The following is a 13,504-nucleotide window of genomic DNA, read 5'->3' as shown; positions in this document are numbered from 1 at the left end:
CATGAACTGAATATATTCTTATCTACATGTAACATTTTGGTTGTGCCTTCCTGGTTTCTAAACAACTTTCCTAATTTCACTCTTCACAAACCTGCACACTGGCTCAAAGATCTTCCTCTTCAACTCTATATTTAGTCTACACACTCGCCATTTTTTCATCACTGACAAAGCCGCAGCAGCTGCACCTCTATTTTTGCCTTCCTCTTTAGTCTTCTTCACCTCCATTCTGAAGTACAATAGTTCTCTAGCTGCTTAAGAAGGAGCCTCTTCTGCCCTCTGCAGGTGAAAACAAAGTATGACCTGCTTAATTAAGACATGCAGGGATTCCCAAACAGAGGTACTTGTATCCCAGTGGGTATTTTCCACAGTTTCAAGGGGATGTGTGAATTATGCCGTATCTCAGCTTTTAAGAAAAAATATAATCAGTGTTAGGGAAGCTACTTTGAAAGCACAGCTTTGTGAGGTACCAATCTGTTCACACTGAAAGAAGCTGAACTATAGAAAAAAGACAGAATTGACGGTGGTATCAAATTATAACAAAATATAATACAAAAAGTCACATGCCAGCATAGAATGCCACTCACTTGAGTTTACAAGTGTCATTAAAAGTGTTACACACATGCGGTGGCGTCATAGTGAGGGAGGGGAACTGATTACACAGCACTCCAATGGTATGGGGGCCCTTGAAAACCCAGGAATGAAAAGTATTTTGAGCCAAGTCAGTGACTGATTATGCTGCTGGTGCACAAGCATACTCCTGTCATGTGTCATGTCTTTTCCCAAGAAAGGGAAATAAGGGTTCCAATAAAGAAAAGAAAGAAAGAAAGAAAGAAAGAAAGAAAGAAAGAAAGAAAGAAAGAAAGAAAGAAAGAAAGAAAGGAAGGAAGGAAGGAAGGAGAGTGGAAGAAAGCAAACTGACTTTGTAATAAAAAAAAAAATTTGAAAGGTGTGTGACAGAGATACAGATCAAGAGAGGAAGGGCGGAGGGGCCACAGAGACTGCTGCACCCCTGCATAGATAAGAAAAAAATGAAAATAAAAATAAATAAAATACCCCACTATTTATGACAAAGTAAGAGAAATGTCAGCTTATGTTTTGCAAACAATGTCCATCAGTCAGACACCTGCTTTTTAAAAACCAGAGTCCAGGAGGAGATATTGTGCCAAGCCAGATTGCCCAGCTAGTCAGGTAACTTCTAAAATAGCATGCAACAACTTCTCTGAACATTTGCTTCCCTTTATGGCAGATAATTGTGTAGTTTCAGTAGTTAACTACACAAAATATGGCAAAAAAGTAACTGCTACTAGTTGAATCACTCTGCAAATATGAGTGTAGTTGAAAGATCAGCGAGCCCCTGCAACATGTAGTTAAAATACTAGTTTATATACATGTAGTTTATTATTACCCAACACTGCATATAATATAATAATTTTGCAAAAAATAAACACACAAATACTCCAAATGGTAACAGGCTGATCTCTGGTTTATTTATTGTCAATAGGCTTTTTTCCACAGCAGACATGTTGTCTTGTCACAGCAGGAAAAGCACAGGTCTTACTAATAACGTTAACGATGGTTCTATTTAAGTGTCCAAGAGAGTGAGTGAGACAATACCAGGGCCCTTGAACTGAAGAAAAAATGGAATTCAGCCCTTTTAAATATTATTATATTATGATCACTATGAAACTTTATAGTGACAACATTCACTTTTATATAATCAGCAGTGTTAAATAACATCAAAATCTTAATTAATTTAGGCAAGGCAAGGCAGCTTTATTTGTACAGCACATATCATACACAAGGGCAATATAAAGTGATTTACAGAGGATACAGACAAGAGTAATGAGGAAAAAATGTATATAAAAGGTCAAATTACTTACTAAATGATTTACAATTTTTTTTAAATCACTATTAAAAATGGAAAAAGTGCAGACAAGAGGTGCAAAGATAAAGAGATTATTTAAAATTGAGTGAGTAGGCAGTGTAAAAAAGAAATGTTTTTAGGTTTGACCTAAAAGTGGTCAGAGTCGGGGCTTGTCTAACAACACTGTGCTGCATGATAACAAAACGCTGCTTCACCGTGTTTTGTTCTGACCTTTGGGACGGTCAGTAGGCCAGCCCCAAATGTCCCCAGGGTCCTAGAAGGTTCATATGTCACAAACATGTCAGAGAATGAGCACATTTGGAGGATCACAGGTGGTGTCAGTAACAGGTTACTTGAGTTCATCTGACAGGCCTATGGCAAAAAGGTATTATTGATGTTAGTCTATAGTGTTATAATATCTATAATATCTAGAGGTTTATAGAGCTAAGCACAAGTTAGATGTACAATATTGAGTAGACTTTATTATTCTGATTAGCAGCAGCAAGTTATGTGATTAAATTAAAAAATAAATATAATTGTAATCCCTTACAGAGGAAAAAAAAATGGGATTAAATTACAGTTGTTAATCAAAATGTTGGTGATTACAAAGGGATTACACCTATTATTTTCTATAAAAAGCTTATATTAAGAATATAACGTTCATTCTGTTGCTTTGCATTTCTACATCCAGACAGGCTCCACTGTCTTGGCCGCACCTGATGATAATGATGATCTGCTGTGAGTCTTGCATTATCTAGCTCCATAGTTGGTGACAACATCACCCTGTTGAGCAGTCCATTCCTCCTTGATGTACTGGTGGTAGGGGTCATTAGAGTGCTCCCCCCTCTTGGATTTGACTGTGCTCACCAGGATGGCCACAACAATGAAGGCCAGCATGCCGATCATCACTGCCAGATACCAGATGACGTTCCTGAAGTTCTCCTCAGCCAGAGTCTTATCCAGAGCGTCGGCTGCAGCTGTCGCATTACGCCTCCAGCTGTCCAGGTAATGGCCCAAAGCACTGGTCAGGGAGTTCTCCAGGTGAAGGGTCAGGTTGGACCAATCAGATGCACTCATCTAGTTGGAGAAAATATGAAGAACTATTTGCTGCTATTTCCAGAAAGTTTAAGACATATTACACTTGTCTATGAAGCATCCAAATTCAGAGTTGTGTAAACTCAGTTCTGCAGCATGCATAAGAGAGGAAAAAGTAGATTTAAAGTAACCCAACAACTATGGGTAAACAAATAATGCACACATTTCACTGGAAAACTTCACATTGTAAGTATTTCTCTGCAGCAGTAGACAAAAGTCATGACTAAATAAGCAACGATTAAGATAAAGAAAAAACAACCGTAGCTCTTATTAGTCAGGAATTTAAAGGGATAGTTTATAGTTTTTTTTAAGAGGGGTTGTATGGGGTACTTATCCATAGACAGTATATAATTTACAATAGCTATCACCTGGCACGCCCCCAGTTTGGAGAAGCAGGCTGGAGTCCGACATGGAGGCTAAGCAATCTACTGCTGAGAAGGGGTTAGACAAAACATATATATTTTAGCGGCCTAAAAAAAGTCCCACCTAAAAAAGTCTATATCAGTTCCAGTGTATGGCATATTCAGAATATTTTTACGGCTTTACCCTAATGTTAGACATTGATTTCCAACAGGAAATGACAATCTGGTCTCACTCCAAGGTTGTCGAAATCCAACAAATACAGACTTTAACCCGGGAGTCGATGTTCTCGTCCCATAAGATTACAAAGCCAAACCCTGTTATTTTTTCTTAACCCAACCACGTGCTTTTGTACCTAAACCTAACCAGGTGCGTTAGTTGTTAACGGCAAAAAAACATTCATTCATGGTGTTTTACTGTGTGTTTATATTTTAAGAGAATTTCCTGTGTAAATGGAAGTGTATTTTGAAAGAAGACAATGCATGTAACAGACAGAAGCTGACACGGCGTCCCAGAACGTCATCATCCAATGCACCCAGGGTACCTTTCAAGTCATATCTGGACATGTAAAGTCCATGACCAAACGTCAATATGTGACGAGGTTGGAGTGAGAATGTGTTGGAAATGAAGCAGTTATATCGCTCTCTTCAAAGCCAGACTCCATTAAGAAAAACAATGATTTAACATTGCTGCACAGAAGAGCTGTTGGTCTACCCCTGCCTCAATCTGTTAGTTAGCTTGTGTTATTGTGTGACTTTGGCGTTTAAAAGGGTCAGTTCAGATTCACCAAAGTCACACAATAACACAAACCAACTAACTGATCAAAACAGCGGTACACCAGCAGCTCCTGTGTACAGCGAGCTAAAATTACTGGGTTTGTCAATGGAGTCGTGGCTTTGACAAGAGCAAAGAAGGAGAACTGTAGCCGATAACACCTTCCCCGTCAAAACTGGCTATCTGACAGAAAGGTAAAGCTGTGAAAATACTCTAAATATAGCATACCCTTCAACTGATACTTATCTTTTAGTTTTGTTGCTTACCCCTTCACAGCAGGAGATTCAAACTGGGGGCACACTGACTGTCATCTACTGTATGTAATACTGACTATGGATAAGTACGTCATACAACCCAACTTCAAAAAATCCAAACTAACATTCTTTAACATTCAAAAACGCAGCTATTCTGCTTCATCAGGACTCTGTAGGCTTCAGGGCCTTTAAACTGTGTTGTAATTTAGTGACTACAGCAAACACTGCTAAAAAAAAAAGTGGATCATATTGCTTTGAAGGCCAGTAAGGAACATCAGCTGAATCTGGAAATCAATACTGTGTTATGAGTCTCTAAAGCTGCATGCAACAAGTAATCAAGCTTTAAAAAAAAAAAAAAAGCCAAATCATCAGTACCTAAGCTGATATTTGATTGCTTCAAAATAATTTTGCCTACCAAATTACACTCATTTAAGCGCAGTTCTACAGCCAAGAGAACATGACAAACAGGATCAGCAGCCTTAAATCATATGATCGTTTACCTAAACAGAAATGAAAAATACAGTATTTTTCATTTTACGGTACCAACCTTCTGCCAGGTTTTCAAAGGCCGCATCATGATATTGGTCACCTTGGCGTGAAAACGTGAAAAATAAAGAGGAACTGAGAGAGACAGCAGCTGGTTACAGTAAGAAACAAAGTCATTAACTCATAGAAAGTCGACCACTGCTCATACTGTGTTTACTTTTTTAATCTTTTCTGCTTGGCTGAACCGTGTGTGTTCACTTATTCTGTGTGTGGGTGAGAAGGAAAGTTACTGGGGCATGACCTTGACGATGTTAGGCATACAAAGTGCTGGTATTTCCTCTATCTGATAAGGAAAAGTTAAGAGCTGAAAGTCGTTTTAACCTGACACACCCATACATGCAAAATACATTAATATATGCATTAAAATCCAAATAACAGCATCAAATACAGAGCAGGAAATTAAATACTATGGTTTGAGAGTGGCTTGTTAGTGTTTATTTGCCTGCAATTCCCTATCTGCCCACACAGAGGGAGCTCACTACAAGGGGACATAGACAGTCTATAGTATATTTGCTGTAGCTCTCCCCAGACGGCAGCAAAATGAAGTACATCTTAGATTCGTGTACACATGCAGTCATGTATTTTTTAGTGAAATGTGTCAATGATTATTATTAATATAATATTGTTTGTCTACCGTGGGGAAGCAAACACGTGATTTTCATTTGAGTTCAAATGAGGTATCAGTGTCAGTCACAAAGCTGCACCCTGAAGTCATAAAGATACATTGTCTTGCTCAAGGACACTTCAGTGTGTTATCTGTCTGGCAATAATGCTTGAAACAGGATCCTACTTGCTGTCTCTCCCCCTCAGAGCCACACTGCTGGAGCAGATGACTCCCACCACCTCTGATCAGTCTGGGATCATTTATGTTTTTCTGTGCAGCGCCAGCGGGTGGATGCTTTGCCGGCTTTCTGCTCTGTAAAGTGAGACATAGAGGGGACAGTATGTGGAAAGAGCATAAGCACAAAGAAACACATACATAAATGCAGAAAACTGGAGCTGAAAATGAGCCTGTAACAGGTGAAAAAGCAGCCTAAAGGGAAGGGAAAGGATGACAAAGGTGGACAGAAAAGCCCCTTATCTGATGTGCAATAAAAAACTGTTCTATGCAAAAAAATCTCATGCAAAACGTGCCTTATGGAAATCAAAATTTGCATGTGCATATGTGGAGTTTTTTGTCCATGTTGATGTTTCACAATTTAGAATTAAAAAAAGAATCTGGAATTTTTCCGTTGGCTCAGTGTGATGAAAGAAGAACGTTACAACACAATGTGTGTTGAAATAGACTGACACCAGGAGACCAGCACATCTGATGCTTTCCACAATAAAAGCAAGAGATTCTGTATCAACCTGAACAGCTTTGTTTTCTTTCCCACATTATGTATGAAGTAAAATAACCCAGAACAGTAAACTGTAGACAAATCTTAAATAACTATAAAATAAATCTTAAATATCATTATACAGTGCAGCCGCATGCAAAAGTTTGGGCACCCACAGTGAAAATTTAGTTTACTGTGAAAAGTAAGTAGAAGACGAACTGATCTCCAAATGGCATGAGGTTAAAGATGACACAGATTACTTAATAATTCAATATTTTCCAGTTTCAAAATAACAAAAAAGGACCTGAAGCAAAAGTCTGGGCGCTCTGCATGATCAATACTTAGTTGCAACCCCTTTGGCAAGTATCACAGCTTCCAAACGCTTTTTGTAACCAGCTAAGAGTCTTTCAATTGTTGTTTGGGGGATTTCCACCTGTTCTTCATTGCAAAGGGCTTCTAGTTATGTGAGATTCTTGGGCCATCTTGCATGCACTGCTCTTTTAAGGTCAATCCAAAGATTTTTATTGTTGTTTACAGGTAGGTCAAGTGACTGTAAGAGCCTCTCTGCAAAACCTTCAGCTTGCGCCGCTTGAGGTTGTCCATTGTGGATTTCGAGGTGTGTTTAGGATCATTGTCCTGTTGTAGAAGCCATCCTCTCTTCATCTTCAGCTTTGTTTTTACAGATGGTGTTATGTTTGCTTTGAGAATTTGCTGGAATTTAACAAAATCCATTCTTCCCTCTACCTGTGAAATGTTCCTCGTGTCACTGGCTGCAACACAAGCCCAAAGCATGATTGATCCACACCCATGTTTAACAGATGGACAGGTATTCTTTTTATCTTTTTATGCTCATTGTGTCCAGAAAGTCATGTTTTAACTTCATCAGTAGAACAGTGCACCACCACTCCAGAGTCTGCTAAATCTTCCTGCAGGTCTTTTGCAGTCAAACAGGTGTTTTGATTTGCCTTTCTAGCAATCCTAGGAGCAGCTCTCTTGGAAAATTTTCTTGGTCTTCCAGACCTCAGTCTGACCTCTGCACTTCCTGTTAACTGCCATTTCTCAATCACATTATAAACTGAAAAACTACCTGAAAACACTTTGCTATCTTTTTACAGCCTCCTCCTGCTTTGTGGCCATCAGTTATTTTAGTTTTCCGAGTGCTAAGCAGCTGTTTAGAGGAACCCATGACTGCTGATTGTTGGGACAAGGTTTCAGGAAGCAGAGTATTTATAAAGCTTTTAAATTTGCATCAAATGGCCTTTCTTAACAATGACTGTGAACAAGCTAGAGCCCTAACAAATTACTTAAAGTCTGAAACTCTGTTAAAAGTTGTCTGAGAGCTCAAATGTCTTGGGGGGCCCAAACTTTTGCATGGTGCTCCTTTCCTTTTTTCACTCTAAAATCATACAAAACAAAAAACAATAGACTAATCTTGCTTAAAATGTTGAAAAGCATGTTTCATCTTCATGCCTTTTGGAGATCAGCTCATCTTCTACTGACTTATCTATTCACAGTATGAGAGATTTTGTCCATGGGTACCCCATCTTTTGCATGCCACTGTATATACATTTAATGCAATAAGGCAATAAGTAGCCTATATAAAGATGGATGACACGTCTCCACTTCCTCCCACTGTACAAAAATGAAGCCAAAATATCTCGGATAGGGCCGCTGCCATCTTGTGCTGGTGACGACATATGGAGCCAGAGTCTGTGCAGTAGCGATCTCCATGGTATTGAGTTCCTGCTGTCCAACCAGTCGCAAGCAGCACCACTGATCGTGGGCAATTGAATAGCACATATAGCTATTAATTATGACTTCAACCCTCCTTTTAATAGCACCAAATAACTAATTACCCCAAAATTATCAGAAAAACAAACACTTGGGCATACATCAGTGTGACAGGAACTACCTAAAGTGATAGAAACCATCTTTGGGAAAAGTGTATTTGACATATTCTTTGATTTTTTAATGTGGCCCTGGAGGTGGCCATGTTTATGACCCTTATGACCTTTTGTAGCCAGCCAACAGGGGAAGACAGAGGTGTATTGGAATGGAAATGTATTTTCTTGGCTCCCTCTTGGATGTGCGCTGCTTTCAGTCTGATACCTGGGGATATGTTTATGTCCCAGTCTCACCTGTGCACTGTGCCCAGGAGCGCACTGAACTTAGTAAAATATGAAGAAAGCCAGGGTCTTTTTTAGGGAAATCCTACATGGTATACCTTTAAATGCATATCTTTGTGCTACCCTGTTTAGGTCACATTGTCTCACCTGGCTCCATCACTATGTTTGCAGATAATGAAATTACAGAGATTGTTATAAATATAATGGATTAGCATGTACAATACCAACATGTGATCAAGGAAAATATGCAGAAAGGTTAAGATTCAAATATTAATTAACTCCAAGTACATCAAAAATATTGTGATGTTCAGGTGCTGCTGGGTGTAAAGAAGCTAAGGACAGCAAAGCTATGACTGAAATAGCCAAAGGCCATCAGACATCATCACAAGCCTGGCTGAATTAAACATCAGGGGTCAGAGATAAACCAGAACAGCAACAGAAACCCCAAGGCAAGTCTGACATATGCAGAGCAGAGGGCAGTGCCACTGGAGCCGGTGAACCATAAACTATAACCCTGATAGGCTCAAATGTTACATAAATGCTGAAATGCAGATTCACACATATTGACCGGATATGCTGTGTCCACTTTTTATGCACACATAAGCAGGAACATGCTCATATGAATCATGTTCTGTTACCTCACATGTTAGTGTGTGAATGTACTTGTTCATTCATGGACTGAGGACACGATTATATAAACAAGTAAAAATGAATATGATGTTCAGTTCAGTTCATTTATTGGTCTCCTTAGAGAAATTTGTCTTGGAGCTAGGGGTCAGCATACATACACATACATACTGATAATAATGACTGATTTAAAATTATAATAATTGTCTTCCCGTTAAATCAGATATGTTTAGTACAGTCTGGGGTGTCTGAAGAGCCTGTTCAACTGCTCCTCAGTCAATCCCATGGCAGCAACTCAATGCATTTAGGCATGTAGACGTGGTCAAGACGACTTGCTGAAGTCCAAACCAACCAAGGTCTGCAGAAGACCATCTCTGAACCAACAACACTTCCAACCTTGAAGCAGATGGGCTACAGCAGCAGAAGACAACACCAGGCGCCACTCCTGTCAGCTAACAACAGGAAACTGAGGCTACAGTTCACACAGGCTCACCAAAACTGGACAATAGAAGATTGGAAAAACGTTGCCTGGTCTGATGAGTCTGGATTTCTGCTGTGACATTCAGGTGGTAGGGTCAGAATTTGGTGTAAACAATATGAAAGCATGGATCCATCCTGCCTTGTATCAACGGTTCAGGCTGGTGGTGGTGGTGTAATGGTGTGGGAGATTTTCTTGGCACACTTTGGGCCCCTTAGTACCAACTGAGCATGGTTTAAACACCACAGCCTACCTGAGTATTGTTGCTGACCGTGTCCATCCCTTTATGACCACAGTGTACCCATCTTCTGATGGATACTTCCAGCAGGATAACGCACCATGTCACAAAGCTCAAATCATCTCAAACTGGTTTCTTGAACATGACAATGAGTTCACTGTACTCCAATGGCCTCCACAGTCACCAGATCTCAATCCAATAGAGCACCTTTGGGATGTGGTGGAACGGGAGATTCACATCACGGATGTGCAGCTGACAAATGTGCAGCAACTGTGTGATGCTATCATGTCAATCTGGACCAAAATCTCTGAGGAGTGTTTCCAGCATCTTGTTGAATCTATGCCACAAATTATTAAGGCAGTTCTAAAGGCAAAAGGACGTCCAACCCGGTACTAGCAAGGTGTACCTAATAAAGGGGCCATTGAGTGTACATTAGGCTACATTTGAGACTCCAAGATCTTTAAGTAATTTGGAATAATTCATTTAAAATGAATTTTTACTTTCTTCCCGTGGTTCTCAAACTGTGGGACAAGCACCCTAGGGGGACATAGAGCCACTGCAGGTGAGGCATGGATGAAATGAGTATGATTTTTTTAATAGAGAATAGGGAAAATAAACAACAAACTATTGCTCTCTTGCCAATGCTATCATGCTGACTATTATTTCAGTAAAATTCTAAATGGATCCACGGATTTATTAGTTGTTTTCCAATAGTTGTTAATGATTGATAACTGATAATGTTAGAAGAAGAATTTAGGTCATGCTCGGGCAAGAAAACAAGAAGGATGGAAATATTATACCCTTTTGACGTGCCTACAGTCACATGTTATTAAGGGGCCACGTGTGAAATGTGGTCAGGATTGTTTTTCTCTTTATACATTATGACCTGCAAGAATGAGACCTGTTGATAAAGTTTGCTTCATTACTCATACACTAAGGTCACTGGTCTTTATCAGCAGTTCACGTGTGATAGTATCAGCTGTGTTGTTACTTTGTCACTAATAAACAAACTTGTTGTCATTGGTCAGTTTGTCCCAGACGAGAGAAGGCCTGATCAGTGGATGCTTCATTGATTCTCATTCATTATGTTGCGGCCCTAGACACTATTCTTTCCGCTGTTATTACTAAGGGAGGTAAATATTGCCTTTCGCCATTGAAGCCTTATTCCATGGATTAATGGAAGAATACCAGGCATGCCGCCATAGTTTAGTCAGGGCTGTGAATGGAGAATGACAGGAATGCATTGACTATGTGTTTGTGGTATATTTGAAAGGTCACTTCGCATTCCCTACATGGCTGCTTCCGTTGTCATCCCAATCAGAAGGAAAAACAAAAACATTACTTTCAAACCTGCTATAGCAAAGAAAGAGGAAAAAAGTAACTTGTGATAAAGAAGAGTCAGAAAAAACGTGATTTCATCCTTTAATTGCAATATTCTGGAGATAATTCAAAATACTAACAAAACACAAAACAGAAACAATAATATCTATATATTAAACTGAATTAAATTGAACTTAATATACTTTATTTTAGATATTTGAAAAATAAAATAAGACAACATGTATGTGCAAAAAAAAACAAATAACATACAACAGACTTTCAATAAGTAACATAAATTAACATTTTATGTATGAAAAGGAGTAATAAGAAGTTAACGGCTTGTCTAATCCTATCTCTATTCTATACTTATCCATCACCACTCAGTCAGTCTCATAAACCAACTCTCCTCTCCAGTGTCCATCCAAAGCACCCCAGGCGTCCCTCTCCTCAGCAACACTTTCCAGCTCAGGCCAGATGAGATATGTAATCCCTCCAGTGTGTTCTCGGTCTGCCCCGGGGCCTTCCATCAATGGGAAGAAGACCTTGGTGAAACGGATATATTTTGACTTTGAGAATTAAGTAACTGTGTTTACAGCAGTGTTCAGATCAAATCTGTGTATCATATTGGCCCCCAGTACCTGACAGAACTGCTTGGGTGAGCTTCACTACAAGCGCAAGAGTCACATCCAGTCAACAGCAAAGGATTCTGAGATGTAGGATCCTAATTTCACCCAAAAAGGCTGTGTTCAAGAGCAGCTTCTGTAGTATTAAAGTGCCACTTAAGGAAACCCGCTGAGGCCTACAAGCTTTCAAATGTAAGTGTTGACTGTGCTGAGTGTTCCTGCTGTTTAATTTGTACCCAGGGCTCCCTGTAATGGAGTACTGATACTGAGCAGATAATCCTGGTCGGAGTGATGGGAAATTTGCATTGCTCTGTGACAGAGAGGTAAGCAGGCCTGACACACATTTTCTCCACCTCTGAACTGCCTTACTGCCACTTAGCCTCAATCAAACCCAGTTGTTGTATGAATGGTACTGCCTCACTGTTGTGAAAGGCATATGGAGCTATAAAGGCACTCTTGCATGTGTCTCATAAACCCACTTGCCACATCCTCCGCTGCTTAACAAGATGCAATGTGCACACCCCTGGATGCAGGGGAACAGCCTTTACCTCACCTCCACAGGTAAGGACTTTGGTCTTTGTTTACAGTCTAATGTATTGTCAGACAGTCATCAATCCTACCACGATTCACAGACTTTGACCCCAAACATCCCACATCCTGTACCATTTGATTAGTATGCCATGTTGGAAGCAGGACAGCATGTCAGGAAGCGCTGCCAGTGGAGATCAGTTCTGGGCATGAATAAACTTTGTTTTGCATCCCTGCCAAAAGATTACAACCCTGAAAGATCCAAAACAGTAATAATAAAAAGACCTCATTTAGGGAGGAGGCCGAGTCACTGCCAACATTAACACACTATCAATAAGATGTAATTAAAGACTAAATAGGTTATGTTTAAGTTGTTCAAGCCACTCTTAAGAAAGAACAATTTGGACATGTCACTAGTGAACAGTAACAGGCCAGTATCAAACCACCTCTTTTTAATTAAAATAATTGATGCACTGTTTTTCAACAGCAGAACAAATTCTTGGCACTAAACAACTGTTTTGATATTTTCCAGTCAGGTTTTTGACCACACCACATCACTGAGACTGCTTTTGTTGAGGTTTTCAATGTCATCTTCTAGTGGCAGAATTTCAGTCTGAAAACTGGGTGGGACTTTCTGGCACAGTATTAACCTGGTTTAATCAATACTTAGAGTATAAGGACTACTTTGTGTCTATAGGTAATCAAACATCTTTGCTGACAACAATGTCACGTGGAGTTCCCCAAGGCTCCATTGTGGGGCCTCTTCCATTTCACATCTACATACTTCCACTGGCTCAGATAATGCAAAACAACAAAATGTGTTACCATAATTATAGTATCACCTTTACAATATCTCAAAGATTAAAGGACTTATGTCTCAGCGGGATCAGGATCAGACGATGTGGAAAGATGAAGAGGTTTACTCTCTCCACCTTAGGCGTTCCACGTAGACGCATGGAAGAGGCTTTCTGCGTAGGCCCGAGGAAAGGAAGAGAGGCCCCAGAACAGAGCCATACTGTAAAATATAATACTGTAAATGTAAATAAAGTTTTCTTTGACTAAAATGTTCCTGACTCAACTACTATTGGTTTATAAAGCTCTGAATGGTTTAGAGTCTAAATGCATTTCTAATCTTCTGCTACCATATGAACCATCCAGACCTCTCAGGTCATCTGGGACTCAGGTCCCCAGATACATAGAGAAGCAGCTTTCAGTTTTTATACACCATATATCTCAAACAAACTCCCAGAAAACTGCAGGTCTGCTGTAACACTCAGTTCCTTTATATCAAAACTGAAGACTATTCTGTTTGCCGCTGCCTTTTATTATATCAAATAATTATTAATTTCTTA

The 13,504-nt window shown here is 39.6% G+C and overlaps 1 protein-coding gene across 1 annotated transcript; it reads right to left on the bottom strand.

Moving 5' to 3' along the window:
- Positions 1 to 2,242: 2,242 nt before the first annotated feature.
- On the bottom strand, positions 2,243 to 5,044 carry LOC126393097 (potassium voltage-gated channel subfamily E member 2-like). The gene is made up of 2 exons (XM_050048959.1): positions 4,895 to 5,044; positions 2,243 to 2,941 (listed from the first exon to the last, which is right to left on the bottom strand). Exons 1-2 carry the CDS (start codon positions 4,922 to 4,924, stop codon positions 2,615 to 2,617), a joined length of 357 nt encoding a protein of 118 aa, XP_049904916.1. The 5' UTR covers positions 4,925 to 5,044; the 3' UTR covers positions 2,243 to 2,614.
- Positions 5,045 to 13,504: the final 8,460 nt, after the last annotated feature.

Source organism: Epinephelus moara, chromosome 7 (genome assembly GCF_006386435.1).
Source record: "Epinephelus moara isolate mb chromosome 7, YSFRI_EMoa_1.0, whole genome shotgun sequence".
Taxonomy (NCBI): Eukaryota; Metazoa; Chordata; class Actinopteri; order Perciformes; family Serranidae; genus Epinephelus; species Epinephelus moara.
The sequence above is the reverse complement of the archived record's forward strand: the minus strand, read 5'-3'. Positions and strand labels throughout refer to the sequence as shown.